Source organism: Mustela putorius, unplaced genomic scaffold, assembly GCF_011764305.1.
Source record: "Mustela putorius furo isolate JIRA1106 unplaced genomic scaffold, ASM1176430v1.1 tig00000127_pilon_pilon_pilon, whole genome shotgun sequence".
NCBI classification, from domain to species: domain Eukaryota; kingdom Metazoa; phylum Chordata; class Mammalia; order Carnivora; family Mustelidae; genus Mustela; species Mustela putorius.
In genome coordinates, this window is record NW_025421288.1 from 331,707 (window position 1) to 346,712 (window position 15,006).

The 15,006-nt window shown below is 42.2% G+C and overlaps 1 protein-coding gene across 2 annotated transcripts in view; it reads left to right on the plus strand.

Moving 5' to 3' along the window:
- The window catches only part of PTPRJ (protein tyrosine phosphatase receptor type J), a 58,311-nt gene extending 44,226 nt beyond the window's left edge, over positions 1 to 14,085 (plus strand). For both annotated transcript variants that reach the window (XM_004763032.3, XM_045089754.1), the window contains 4 exons: positions 1,637 to 1,756; positions 5,237 to 5,397; positions 6,610 to 6,745; positions 10,510 to 14,085. In XM_004763032.3, the coding sequence (XP_004763089.3) occupies positions 1,637 to 1,756; positions 5,237 to 5,397; positions 6,610 to 6,745; positions 10,510 to 10,668 (576 nt within the window). In that variant the 3' untranslated portion in view covers positions 10,669 to 14,085. The remainder of the gene's footprint in view (positions 1 to 1,636; positions 1,757 to 5,236; positions 5,398 to 6,609; positions 6,746 to 10,509) is intronic.
- The last annotated feature ends 921 nt before the right edge of the window (positions 14,086 to 15,006 follow it).

The window sequence follows — 15,006 nt, forward strand, 5'->3', positions numbered from 1 at the left end:
GCTCGTGGGACTGGAGCACAGGGTCATCTCCCTGTTGGGAGTGGGCGCCAGCCCTTTGTGTCTCTAAGCAGCCAGCATCTCATCTGTGAGATGAGGGATTTGACCAACTTGGTGATCAAACATAGCTTTTAACACTGGAACCCCTCCTCTACCCCAGATCTCAGACTCCTCCCCAGATAAATCTCAGCTCTCCCCTCTCCCCCTTTAATATTCTTCATTTCACTTTAATTTAGCAGATGTTTACCCTGCCCCAAATATGTGTAGGGTGCTGTGCTACGGGCTGGGGATGGGGGAGGGAGAGATAACAGTGAGCCCTAAGAGGTGGTTCCCATTTCACACGGCTCTGGGTATAGAAGCCCGTGTTCTGCCTCACTTCCTTGCATCCAGAGAACAGACTTTCACGCAAACAAAAGAACTTTGCTTATGAATGCAAATAAACTTTATGGTGTGGTGGAGCTCAAGGCCTGCCCTGTGGAACAGTTTCATAAATCAGTGTTAGGCAAATGAAAATGATGTAGTTGAATGAATGGAGAACACATTTGTTGTTTATCTCAAGTCAGGGGAGAAGTGGATTTACTGGCTCTGGGTGAAAAAGAAAGGGAGCCAGTCAGTCTACTCCATGTATGTTATTTTTTTCTTCTAACAGCGCTCCTTTATAATTATTGTGTAGATGGGGAAACTGAGGCTCAGAGATCTTAAGAATTGCCCACACGGTAGCAGCCGACACCCAGCTGGGAAGAGGCTGAGCTGAGAGCATCCGCTCCATCTCATTGTGTGTCTGAGTCCTGTGTTCTTTGTGGGAGCAGTGGTCTGGAAACTGGGATCTTTTTAAAAAATACAGGTCCGCAGCCAGAGTCAGAAGCCTGGAGGTGGAGTCCGGGCATCTGTTTTTTTAGAGCAAAATTGACCTCCCTGGGGGGAGTCAGATAAGAGTCAGATAATCGGTTTGGACAGCACCTGCAGTAGAACACACCTCGGAAAGGCGGGAAGGGAGGAGGGAGAAAGAGTGTGTGTTCGTGTGGGTGTATTAAGTCATTTGTCAAATTAGAGATTTAGATATTCTTGCAGAGCAGATGTTTCCTGATTTTTATTCTATTTACATCTGCCCACCGATTTATTTAAATCGAAGACCCGGAGTGATTTAATTTGATTCTTTTTATTCGTGTCTGTATTTTTATTCTAATTAGTGTGGGTCTGGAAGTATTGGGGAAGGTTCTCATTTCTTTTAGCTGCACGGGGTTATGGGTCAGTCTGAGTTTAGTTCGGAGGACAGTCGTGGGCTGGTGGCCGTCGGAGCCGAAGGAAGCCGGCTGGGACTGTGTCCTCCGAGAAGGGACAATGACTGTTCTGCTCTAAATCCATTTTCATGCAGAAATGGGGGCTCAGGGTGGGCCAGATCTTCTGAGTTCTCAGGAGAAGCCGGGAATCTGGAATTTTATGAGAAACGTCCCAATTGTAAAAGAGTTGGCCATAATTGTAAATTAAAAAAACAATTTTGGGAGTGTGACAGAACCCAGCTAAAGGGCCGACGCAGTCTCTGATACAAGTTTCCAAGAGCCAGTCTTCCTTATGAAGCTGTAGTGATGGCGGACGGTGCGACCTGACTTTTTTGAATAAAAATGCAATTTTACTCTAGACCAAATGTGAGGAGTACTGGCCCTCCAAGCAGGCTCAGGATTATGGGGACATAACGGTGGCAATGACATCAGAAGTCGTTCTTCCAGAATGGACCATCAGAGACTTCACGGTGAAAAACGTAAGTAAGAGGCCAAGATGGATAGGCCTCAGAAAAGAAGACCCTATAGTAGTTTGGGGTGATAGTTTTAGGTTCATATTAACCAATATATATACTTTTTGTTATGCATCAGAAAAATACTTTTGCTCTCTTTTCACAGAATGAAAATGATCTGCATACACTCTAAAGCAACCCTTAGCTTTAACTTTCTTAAGAGAAAGTTCATGTTATTTTTTATTTTTCCCTTTTGAAGTGTAGTTGATGTAGAATATTACATTAGTTTCAGGTGTACGGCCTAGTGACCCAGTAATTACATACTTTACGTGGTGCCCACTGGGGCAAGTGTAGTCCCCATCTGTCACCACACAACTTTATTCCGACATTATTGATTCTAGTCCCTGTGCTGTCCTCTTTGTCCCTGTGACTTACGCATTTTGTAAGTGGGAGTTTGTGGGTCTTAGTACCCTTTACCCCTTTCGCTCCCCCCCCGACCCACTTCCCCTCTGGCAGCCACCAGCTTGTTCTGTTTTTTTCTCAGTCTGGTGTTTTGTTTTGTTTTGTGTTTGTTTTTGCTACTGTATGTTATTCTGGAACGAGATGAATCTTGAGAACAAGGGTCAGCAGCAGCCACTGTTCCTTCCGCTTTCAGGTCACTTGTTTATAGAGTTTTTGTTACAGACTGAGGCCCTTTTGGATTATTTGGTTGCAAATATGACCTCAGGAGTGGCACTTTGCAGTTGGGAGTAGTTTATGAGAGCGGTTACATTAATAAGATTTCTGGGCATATAGACATGTCCTTACCACCCAGCTCCCGCCAAAAGTTAGGGAAAAAAACCCAATTACATGGTGAAGACACTGCAGGAAGTCAGATTATGTGTCCTTTTTTCTTTTCTTAAAAAGATTTTATTTATGTATTTGACCAAGAGATAGAGCACAAATAGGCAGATTGGCAGGCAGAGGGAGAGGGAGAAGCAGGCTCTCCACTGAGCAGGGAGCCCGATGCAGGACTCGATCCCAGGACCCTGGGATCATGACCTGAGCTGAAGGCAGCCGCTTAAATGACTGAGCCACCCAGGCGCCCTGTGTCCTTTTTTTAATAGGGTGTCTAGAAATAGAGGCAATGAAGCCACATTGATATCTTTTGGTGAGTGTGTAAATTGGTATAGCCCTTTGTGGTTTATATCAAAAGCATCAAAATAACCATTCTCCTTTGATCTGGTGGTTTAATGTTTGAGAGTCTGTCTTAAAGTAATAATCTGAAATAGAGGACAAGGCTTATTATTCACAAAGAGGAATCTCGGCATTATTTATAATGGAGGGAAGATTTGGAGCCTGTTCAAATATCTAGCTTTCAGAGAATAGATAACTAAACTATAGGTTATCTAGTCAGTGTATCATTATTTAGCTATTAGAAATGATGGCTACGTAGACTGTGTAATTACCATGGAGAGATGCGAGATTGCAATTAAGTGAAACACACCGGGGGACAAACGTCTATGCATATTGTGAATATTGCACCAAAGAAAAGCCTGGGAGTAGAATCAGTGGAGTTAACTTTTATGGGAGGTTGGTGGGTTAGGTTCTGTTTGACAAGAATTATTCTTTTTCTTTTAAAATTTTTTATTTTTTATAAACATATATTTTTATCCCCAGGGGTACAGGTCTGTGAATCGCCAGGTTTACACACTTCAAAACAGCACTCACCAAAGCACATACCCTCCCCAATGTCCATAACTCCACCCCCTTCTCCCAACCCCCCTCCCCCCAGCAACCCTCAGTTTGTTTTGTGAGATTAAGAGTCACTTATGGTTTGTCTCCCTCCCAATCCCATCTTGACAAGAATTATTCTTGAAGATTCCAAAAGTCATGGAGACAAGGTAGTATATTAAGTATTAATTCTTCACTGAATGCTGTGTCTCAAAGGAGTTGGCTTCAATTAATATTTCAATTCCTCCCCTGGAGGTGCTGTCAAAGCTGTTCTCACACGTTGATGGAGCACATAGTGGTTGAGAAACCCTCATAATGCACTTATTCTATAGATTTTGCCCATTTTAACCAGACCAGGTTATCCTCGGTTCCTTTTGTGCTTGGGGAGGGGACTGAGGGGAATCATGGGTGGCTTTGTTCACATCATTTAAACAAAATTACCATGATGTTATCATCTTTTAACTAAACTCCAGACTTCATTTGGATTTCACATTTTTCCCCTAAAGCCCTTTCCTGTTCCAGGATCGAATGATTCCAGGAGACCACATAGCATTTAGTAAAATACCACTTTACCCCCTAACACTCCTTTTTAATTACACAAAGTGCATGAATATATTTTCCTTCTTAAAAGTGGGAACACAGCAGATAGAACTAAAAGTTTCTTTGGACTGCCACCCCTAAGCTGAGCACCTGGCCACCCTCTGTAGAGAAAATGCTGAAAAGTCTGACCTCCCCCTACACCTCCCTGTCCACTTGTCTGTCACAGCTGCTTTCCTTCTTTGGATGAATACTTGTGATTCAGTTTGTGACTGTCCCCTTTGTGTGTATAAGACTTCACAGTACCCTCTCCTCCACTCTGCCTTTTTTTCTCTACTCTTTTCCCATATTTTGAACAATGTGAATGCACTGCTTTTGTAATGTATATACATTAAAAAAAAAAAAAAAAGAAGCTTCCAAAGGTAGCTCTCATAAAGGAGATGGAAATGCCTAGAGTCCAGATGTAGGTATGAGGCTGAGCTCAGTGCCCAGTGCTGGGCATAATGAGCGCAGTTGAATAGGGACAGGAGTGGTCCAGCCTGGGTGGAATTCTGATAATAACAGGTGCCTGCCTTTGTCCGTGGTAGGAAACCAGGCCGTGTCATCACTCACTCTGTTACAACAAGATCCACTTTCTATTGTCTGTCTGATGTTGAAATAGATGTGTTTTTTGGTGTGTTGGGGGCGGGGAGTTCCTTTTCTCAAACTCCTGCAATTCTAAATATTTACTTAGTGCTCACTAGCTACCTGCTATGAGACTCTCTGGAAGGCGTGCAGATTGTGAGGCAGACGTGCCCCAAAGGTTCCAAGTATCAGAGCCATATCAGTATAATTCATTTTTGGTGTTTTGGTTGATGACATTCCCAGGTGGGTTCAGGGATGGGCTTCTGGAGGCTCCAAGGAGCTGTAGGTCTAAGACTGTGAGAGCATTACAGGCAGGCACCTGCTGTGGGAAAGGAAGGTCTGAACTCAGGGTCCTAGGAAGAGGCTGCCTCTGAGCTGAGTGTGGGGGAGTCACTTCACTTTTTGGAATCTTAAAGGAAGGGTGAGAACCCCTCCTTCTGGAGCATATTGTGGGCTTTGGTGAGCACATCAGAGTGTGGGCAAGCACTTTATCCATTGTTGTAGCAATGTAAAATTGCAACTTTTACTTGTAACCACTCCTATCTAGCTGCTAATCAACCATCCCGTGCGCATCCCCAGATGGCTCCGTTTCACTAGGTCTTCTCGGATGCTTATCTCTTTCTTGGCTTTTAGATCCAGACAAGTGAGAGTCACCCTCTGCGACAGTTTCATTTCACCTCCTGGCCAGACCACGGTGTTCCCGACACCACAGACCTGCTCATTAACTTTCGGTACCTTGTTCGTGACTACATGAAGCAGAGTCCTCCTGAGTCACCCATTCTGGTCCACTGCAGGTATGCAGACGTGCTCCGTGTGTGACAGATTTCAAGTTCCATATCAGACTTTAGAAAAGCAAGGCCCAAGAGGGAACGCAGTAGGCGTTTGCAAATTCAAGAACGGTTTGTATAAAGGACCAGGAACTGGAATGGGGGTTGGCAAACTATATAACCTGTGGACCAGATCTGGTATATTGCCTCTATTTTTTTCTTTTTAAACTACAGTATACTCTTATTTCTTATTTATAACATTTTCTTATAAAATAGTTCAATTTTATAAAATAGTTCAACCAGCAGTCTAATAAAGTATAAAATGAGGTCATTTTTTTTTTTTAATTAGTAAGATCTTACGTCATGAAGTCTCTACTTATCCGTCTCCTTCCTACACAGTTAAACATGGTCCTAACATGGATCCGAATCATTCCTTTGCATGCTTTTGTATTTTATTTGATATGTTCCTGTGGGTTTTATATAGCTTTTTACTTTTACCAGATTTTATGATACAGGCATCACTCTGCAACCTCCTTTATTCTTTTAGCATTTTGGTTTATTACTTAACAAAGTTGGAGCACATAGTTCTAGTTCATTTTATTGATTTATTAATGAATTCTTTTGGGCATACAAAATCTGTGTGTAAATTAATGTATATGGGTCCATTACCACAATGTCTTTGGCTGCGTAGTTTAGTTTTGTAAATAAAGTTTTATTGGAACAGAACCATGCTCATTTATGTATTATCTGTAATTACTTTCATGCTAAAATGGCAGAAAGAGGCCATTTTGCCTGCAAAGCCAAGGATATTTATTATCTGGTCCATTACAGAAAAAGTTTACCCCCCACCCCCTTCCTTCTTTAGAACAATAGGACTCTAGCTTTTAAGCTAAAGAAATTAATTTAGAACAGAAGAAAAGAGGGGCTTTGTGGCCTTACAGGGAATAAGTTGATGAAACTTGCCATCCTAGGTTATGGTGGTGACTTGAACGACACTAAGATTTAAGAAGGTCTAGCCAGATGTTTTATTTGTGTCATTTGCCTCCAATTGAACGTTACGGCTGGGGTCCCAGTCCCAAGCTAACGCAGTCCCACTTGCCAGGATTTCAGTAGAGCAGATGTTTAACCATCCTTGGTGTTGATAGTGGGGGAGAGCAAGATATATGTATAAAGGGGGACACTTGAGAGTTTTATGTTCAAGTAACCCATGGTGATGTGCTCATTTCTTTTTCTCTTCAGTGCTGGCGTTGGAAGGACAGGCACGTTCATTGCCATCGATCGTCTTATCTACCAGATAGAGAATGAGAACATGGTGGATGTATATGGGATTGTGTATGACCTTCGAATGCACAGGCCCTTAATGGTGCAAACAGAGGTGAGGCCAAGCTCTGTGTTTGTCAGGTTGCCTTTTCAATCTGTTTTTAGAAGGTTGCATCATATCACATTCTTGAGTTAAGACATTTCACCTTCTTCATCTTTCTGGCTCTGGGCTGTGAGGCATTCTTTAAGATCCTTAACTGATGTGTGATTGAATGATTTGATATAGTGAGATAGTGGTAACTGATATCAGCAATGGAACTGTACAAACCAAGATAACGTCAGGATTCCCTACCTTGCAGCTACTGACTCATCACATAATCTGAACTTTGGCTTCTGGGTTGTAAACTCATAAAACTGGTATTATCACACTTTGTTCCTAAGAAGGTCTGACCATCCTTAAAATGAGCTCCTGAATGGACTCATCAGATGTTAACGATGTGAATGAAATGGATGTTGCTGCATTCATACCACTGTGTATCCTCACCCAGCCAAGGAAATATTATACAACGGCAATTATCATAGCTACAGGGGGGTGGCTGGCCAGTTGAGAAGATGAATGCTTAATATCTACAATGTCAGTTGGGTAAGACCGTTGGATTTGGCTTTCCCTGAGATGTTCCTGCTAAACATTGTTTTCGAGTCACATTCTCAACAACCATAATGGGAAATCACCTTCCTTGATGCTCTAGGGGTGGAACACGTCTTGACTGGGATAAGAGCAGAACATTAATTTTGGATCAGGCTGTCACCCCGTACCAATTTAGAACTCCATGAATATGTGCTGTGTTTTTGATTCTAGCAGGGAATATTCTGGAGGCCTGGGTACATTGTATGCTTTGGGGTGAGCGGCATGGTTGTGGTCCAAAGAGTGGAATTCACCTCTGTGCTGTGCAGAAGAGAGATTTTCTTTTTTCTGCTATACTTATGTAGAGTAGGACTCAGTCTTTTATCCCCTTTTGAGAAACCCAGAAATCTTACACCTGCCTACAAAGTCTTTTCTTGTTTTCTTTTATAGTTTGAAAGTAATGTAAATGTGTTTATTTTAAAAAAATTTTTATTTTATTTTTAAAAAATTTTGAGAGAGAGCACACTTGCATGAGCAGGTGTGGTGGGAGTGGGGGGAAGGGGTAGGGAGAGGTTTTTTTTTTTTTTTTTTTTTTGCAGTGTGAGGAATGTTTATTTGTTTTGTTTTTTACTTTTTTTTAAAAATTATTTTTGTTAACATATAATGTATTAGTTGCCCCAGGGGTACAAGTTTGTGAATCATCAGGCTTACACACTTCATAGCACTCACCATAGAACATACCCTCCCCAATGTCCGTAACCCAGCCACCCTCTCCACACCCCCCTACCCCTCGGCAACCCTCAGTTTGTTTTGTGAGATTAAGAGTCTCTTATGGTTTGTTTCCTTCTCGATCTCATCTTGTTTCAGTTTTTCCTTCCCTACCACCCAAATCCCCCACCCTGCTTCTCAAATTTCTCATATCAGGGAGATCATATGATAATTGTCTTTCTCTGATTGGCTTATTTCGCTCAGCATAATACCATCTAGTTCCATCCTAGTTGTTGCAAATGGCAAGACTTCATTTCTTTTGATGGCTGCATAATATTCCAGTGTGTGTGTGTGTGTGTGTGTGTGTGTGTATCACATCTTCTTTATCCATTCATCTGTTGATGGATATCTAGGTTCTTTCCATAGTTTGGCTATTGTAGACATTGCTGCTATAAACATTTGGGTGCACGTGCCCCTTCAGATCACTACATTTGTATCTTTAGGGTAAATACCCAGTAGTGCATTGCTGGGTCACAGGGTAGCTCTATTTTCAACTTTTTGAGGAACCTCCATGCTGTTTTCCAGAGTGACTGCACCAGCTTGCATTCTCACCAACAGTGTAGGAGGGTTCCCCTTTTTCTGCATTGGTAGAGAATCTTAACCAGGCTCTGTACCCCCAGTGTGGAGCCCCATATGGGGCTGAGATCATGACCTGAGCCGAAATCAAGAGTCAGATGCTTGACAGACTGAGGCCCCCAGGCACCCTGTAAACTTGTTATCTTAAAACATCTGACAGAACAGGATTATGTTTCTCTATTACTTTTTCTTCCCCAATCCCCCTCCCTAGAGATAGCCAATGCTTACGGTTTGTATATATCATTACAGGTTTCTTTATGTACATCTGTAGAAAAACATGTACACACACACATACACAGTATCTTTTTTTTTCTTCTGGCTATTGCTTTTTATAAACTGAGTACAGTTGACATGCAATGTTATTTAGTACATTTAGTACATTAGGGGTACAACATAGCAATTCAACGAGTCTATATGTAATGTTATTCCCACCGCGTATGTAATGTTATTCCCACCACAAGTGTAGCTACCATCTGTTACCATACAACGTTATTACAATATCACTGATTTGATTCTCTATGCTATACCTTTTACCCTCTTGGCTTATTCATCCCGTAACTGGAAGCCTGTACCTCCCACTGCCCTTCCCCCATGTTGCCCATCCCCTGTCTCCCTCCCTTCTGGCAATCAGCAGTTCTCTGTATTTGTGGGTTGGTTTCTGTTTTTCATTTGTTTGTTTTGATTTTTAGATTCTATGTTTAAGTGAAATCTAATGATATTTGTCTTTCTCTGTCCATCTTATTTCACTTAACATAATACTCTGTAGATCTGTCCATGTTGTCACAAATGGCAAGATTTCACTCTTTTTTATGGCTGAGTAATATTTCATTGTCGATCTATACCGCATCTTCTTTATCCATTCATCTATCAGTGGATGCTTAGGTTGCTTCCATATCTAGGCTACTGTGAATAATATTATAATAAACATGGGGTTACATGGAATTATTGGGTTGTAATGGTATATCTCTTTTTAATTTTTTTGAGGAAACTCCATACTGTTTTTTCACAGAGACTGTGCCAATTTACATTCCCACCAATAGTGCAAGAGTGTTCCCTTTTCTTGGCATCCTTTTTGTTTTCTGTCCTTTTTTCCTGCCATTTTGACAGGTGAGAGGTGATACCTTATTGTGGTTTGGATTTGCATTTCCCTGATGTTGAGTGATATTGAGCATCTTTTCATGTGTCTGTTGGCCATCTGTATATCTTCTTTGGAAAAATGTCTATTCAGGTCCTCTGCCCAATTTCTAATCAGATTTTTTTTTTTTGATGTTGAATTGTATAGGTTCTTTACATATTTTAGACATTAACACACAGAGTATTTTTAAAAAATTGAATCCTATTTTATATATAATACTACACTGTAATTTTTTTCTCTTATAGCATCATGGATCTTTCTGTCAGCATATACCCCTTCTTCCTCTTTCTTTTTAATGGCTACAGATTCTGACAAGCTTGCCTGAGGTTGTCCCCACTGAACTCTACCCTGCTTATCCCCCTTTAACACATCCCCTCTGTTGAGAATCACAATTTACTTCTTACACAGTACATGCTCGCTAACCAAGTAATTCTTGCTGGACTTTTTCTTGTTTGAATGTATATGTGCCTTATTTCTTCCACATTCCTTTTTTGCTCTTCTCCAAGATTCTGGGACTCCTCCTTAGGGAGGGGAGGTATGGGGAGTGTGTCCCTCTGGTTAAGAATGATTGATGATGAGAATCTTGCTATCTGTGGTTTCAGATTTTACCAGAATGTGGCAGCTTCTTGATAAACGTGAACTTGAAGTGTTCACTGGGTGTGTGGCGGGGTGGTTGGTGGGTTTGGGGGAGTGGGGTAATCTGAAAATAGCCTTAGTTGCTAATACTCTCTGGGACCTCTCTGCTCATTGGCTTTCTCTTTTTACTCTTCTACAGGACCAGTATGTTTTCCTCAACCAGTGTGTTCTGGATATTATCAGATCCCAGAAGGACTCAAAAGTAGATCTCATCTACCAGAACACAACCGCAATGACAATCTATGAAAACCTTGCTCCCGTGACTGCGTTTGGAAAGACAAATGGTTATATTGCCTAATCCCAAAGTCAGACCTTTCTGGAGTTACCTGGACCGTCACACCCACAGCAAAGGAAAATGCCCCGATGTGGACATGTTTTTATATGTCTAATATCTTAATTCTTTGTTCTGTTTCGTTAGAACTAATTTGAGGGTGTGAGACTGCACAGGACAGATGAGAAGTTGGGGCTGACAGGGGCTGTGGATGGGTGGTGAGCTAATCTACTACATTCCTGATCACCAATGGGATGAGTTCACTTTTTGTTTTTTTTTTTTTAAATTTTTCTTAAGAATTATGGAACACCAGGAAAAGTGAGCTATGACTTTTTTTTTCTTTTTCAAAACAGATTCTTTTTAAAAAAGACTATTTTATATGATTCACATGCTAAAGCCAGGATTGTGTTGGGTTGAATATATTTTAAGTATCAGAGGTCTATTTTTACCTACTGTATCTTGGAATCTAGCTGATGGAAAATACATAATTGTGGATGATTATCATGTAGGGAGGGGTACGTGGTGCCTCTCCTGCCTGGGTTTTCTATTTGAACATGTGCCTTTTCTGAATTATGCTTCCACAGGCAAAACTCAGTAGATATCTCTATTTTTGTATTGAATCTCCTAATTGGAATATACGGAATATTTAAACAGTAGTTTAGTATCCGAGGTTCAGCCTTCTCAGTAACATTCCTGTTCTCATTTGACTAGAGGAGGCCTCCCCTCCCCTTCACCTCCCCCCTGTTTTGTGCTCTATTCTTTCTTCCCTTTTCCCTCCCACTTTTCCCCAAAGACACTTCTGTTGGCCACATTTTCAGCCCATTGGTTGGTTGAGTGAGAGGGGAAACCAGGTATCACCTTGAGAATTTGTGGGGTGGGGTTAGGGGAGGGAAGCAAAGGAACCCTACAGTGACATGGTCTCCTTTTCTTGTCCCTCTTTTATCCTTTTTCTTGTTTCTGTATTTGGTAAGAAGGATTATTTAAAGGTGCAATATGTGATTTAGTGATTCATGATGCTCTAGGTTTTTAGTAATGTTTTACTCAGGTTGGCATTTTATGTGTGTCTGTGTGTCTGTGTATATGTGTGTGTGTGTGTGTTTAAAAGCGTGGCAATCTGTGAACACTTCAGTGTGAAAACAGTGTCTGACTAATCCCTCCTCCCTCAAAGTCCACTGGCTTTAGTCTATCTGCAGTGACACACATCCATATCTACTGTATATATATATACTAAACTCTTAAAACAGTCATTCCTTTGAATTGAGGTGTACAAAGTTTGAATTTGTATCAAAGATGTAATTATTTTTAAAACCTCTTTTCACTATACTGCTGCTGTAATTACTTTGATTTTTTAAAAATGTAGATTAATTTTTTTTTTTTTGGCTTCAGGTGTTGTATCCACCAAGAATTTCAGAATTTATGTGGATTTATTTTATTGGTACATAATCTGTAAACTTCTCAAGGCATTAACATGAAAGGATTTGTTTCTTTTTATTTTATATTGTGGCTCAGGTTATATTTGGAAGAAGTTTTGGGTTTCTCCTCCTATAGGCAATGAAGTATATAAGGTCTTATGAAGGAATTGCCAGGTTCCTGGAATCCTGTGGCTGTTTTCCACAATAATAAATCCTGCTGTAAACTTAGGACAATTGTGTCCGAGTGAAAACAGGGGCGGGGGCTTCTCTGAGTGCCCTGGTCACCGTTGACCTGGGGGAGCCCCCGTCTCCTGCCCCTGCTGTGTTCCTCACTCTGCTGGCGCTTTGAGAGCTGACTGGACATGTTAGTGGGTCATGAAGGGTGAACCACAACTGAACGCCCTTGGCTCAGTTCCGAGGTTTAGCGCTTGTATGTCTTTTGTCCCCCTTTTCCCTTTGAGGTACTGAAAGGATTAAAAGGAGAGGTGGAGAAGGTGTCGTGTTTGGGGAGAACTTCCTTCCCACAGAGAAATTGCACTTTTTGCCAAATCCTTTGCTTTCTTTCATGGCAAGCAGTTCATTTAGCATCAGGCCCTTAAAGGAATGGGTGGTACGGGCCTGGATGGGCCCTCTGGACTCTGTTTCAAGGGGGCCTTCAGCTCTTGAGGTCTGCATCAGGGAAGCCATGCCGTCCCAGGCTGCTGAGTGATGTCGGGTTTGGGCAGATGGCTTCCAAACCTTCACACTGGTCTGCCCCTCGATGCACCCAGATCTTGGAGAGTTCCTTGACCCCATCGAGAGGCTCTTGCCTGGGCAGAAATTCTGTTGGCTACACCCCTCTCCACTTCAGTTGTCAGGAAGCCACTGGGATGGGTGTTTAGGTGTCAAGTCCCTTTAAAAGTCTAAAAATCCCTTTAAAAGGTTAAAGCAACAGTAACTGTAAACCTATTGTATAAAAAACACACAAAACACCCAGAAATCCTCCTCCCTTCTGCCCGATACGGGTTTGGGAAACAGGCAGCTGCCCCAGCAAGCCACTCTCAAATCCTGGGAAGAAGGCTTGTGGTCTAGAGGTCTGGATTCCACGTGGCAGGTCACATGAAGGTCACGATGCTTCTTTGCATCCTAAAGAGGACGGGGTTTGGGGCTGGTGGGGTCGTGAGGGTATTTATAGCACAGTGTTTGAAAAGGGAAGAAAATTATGTAAATATAAAGAACACATGGGCTGGAGGTTGGCCATAGGAAACAGAAGGTGCTTTTGAGCTCCTGTGCCAAAGCCTCCCAGGAATAGCGAACTAAAATCTGAGGAATCTAGTGGAATCGCGGAGAGGGTGTGATCATCCCTGCTTCAGTATTTGCCAGTTGCACACAGAAAAACAGCCAGGATGGGGTTAGTTATCAGTGAAAGATTGGTGGTCAGTTGGTTGGGGGCATTTGGGTCATTGGTACCTTCTCCCAAGAGCAAGGACATTTGCCCCCAAAGGTAAACCTAGTGACACAGGGACCAGTGGAAAATGACATTTGGGGGTCTGTTCCCCGTGGGCACGTGGCGACCTCTGGCTGGACTTCGGCACATTTAACTGCACTGGATTTGGGCTTCACGGAGTCAGAGGCTCCTGGGGGATGGGGGCCAATTATGCAGCCGATCCGTGTTTGCTTTTCACCCGAGAGGATGTAAAAGCCTGGTTTTCTTTTGCAGCGCTGGGGTGTGCTTATTGAGCTAAATGAGTCTTGGTGACTGATGTTGATTTGCCTCAAAAGTCCAAGTTCTGAGTTTTCAGACTGTGTAGCCGTCAAGTGTTCGACATACTGTAGCTTTTCTCTCTTGGGGGCACATATGAACAGGATGTGTTGATATGGACTCTAAAACTGTAATTTTCTTGTAACTATTTTGGAATGATGCATATTTCTAATGTTTGTTATACTTGTACAGAGTATTGCTGTTGGTTGCTTTTTTTTTTTAAAGGAAAAAAATGGCCTGAAAATTTTTTTTAAAAAGACTGACAAATACCAAATATAAAAAATGTCAACACGCTGTGCCTTTGTTTCTTCCCCCTACCCCCACTTTTTTACTTTGTGTGCACACCAGTTCATTTACGAAGCAGTGTCCTAGCCAGCCTGCAACTTGAGGCATCCTTAACCACAACATGGGGTCCTTTTGGATTTTCTACCTAGTGTTTGTTTCCGGACTGCCACAACAAAGTGCCGCAGACCAGGGGTCTGAAACAGCAGAGACTCACTGTCACACTAGTCGGGGGGCCTGAAGTCCAAAGTGCTGCCAGCTGGTTTCTTTTGAGGCCTCTCTCCTTGGCTTGCAGGTGGCTACCATCTCCCTTTGTCCTCACACGATCTTCCCTCTGTGTGGGTCTGTGTCCTCACCTCTTTCTATCAGGACACCAGCCATAAAGAGTTAAGGCCCCCCAATGACTTAATATTTACTATACTCACCTCTCCTTTTATTTTTTAAATAAAAAATCTCATTATTTAAAAATTTTTTATTAAATTTTATTTTACAGTACATCATTAGTTTTTTTTTTTTTTAAAGATTTTATTTATTTATTTGACAGAGAGAAATTACAAGTACACTGAGAGGCAGGCAGAGAGAGAGAGAAGGAAGCAGGCTCCCTGCTGAGCAGAGAGCCCGATGCGGGACTCGATCCCAGGACCCTGAGATCATGACCTGAGCCGAAGGCAGCGGCTTAACCCACTGAGCCACCCAGGCGCCCCATCATTAGTTTTTGATGTAGTGTTCCATGATTCATTGTTTACTTAGTACATCCAGGGCTCCCTGCAGTCCGTGCCCTCCTTAGTACCCATCACCGGGCTGACTTATTTTCCCACCCCTCTCCCCTCTGAAACCCTAGTTTGTTTCTTGGAGTCCATTGTCTCTCATGGTTTGTCTTCCTCTCCGATTTCCCCCCTTCATTGAAGACCATATCTCCAAATACATTCT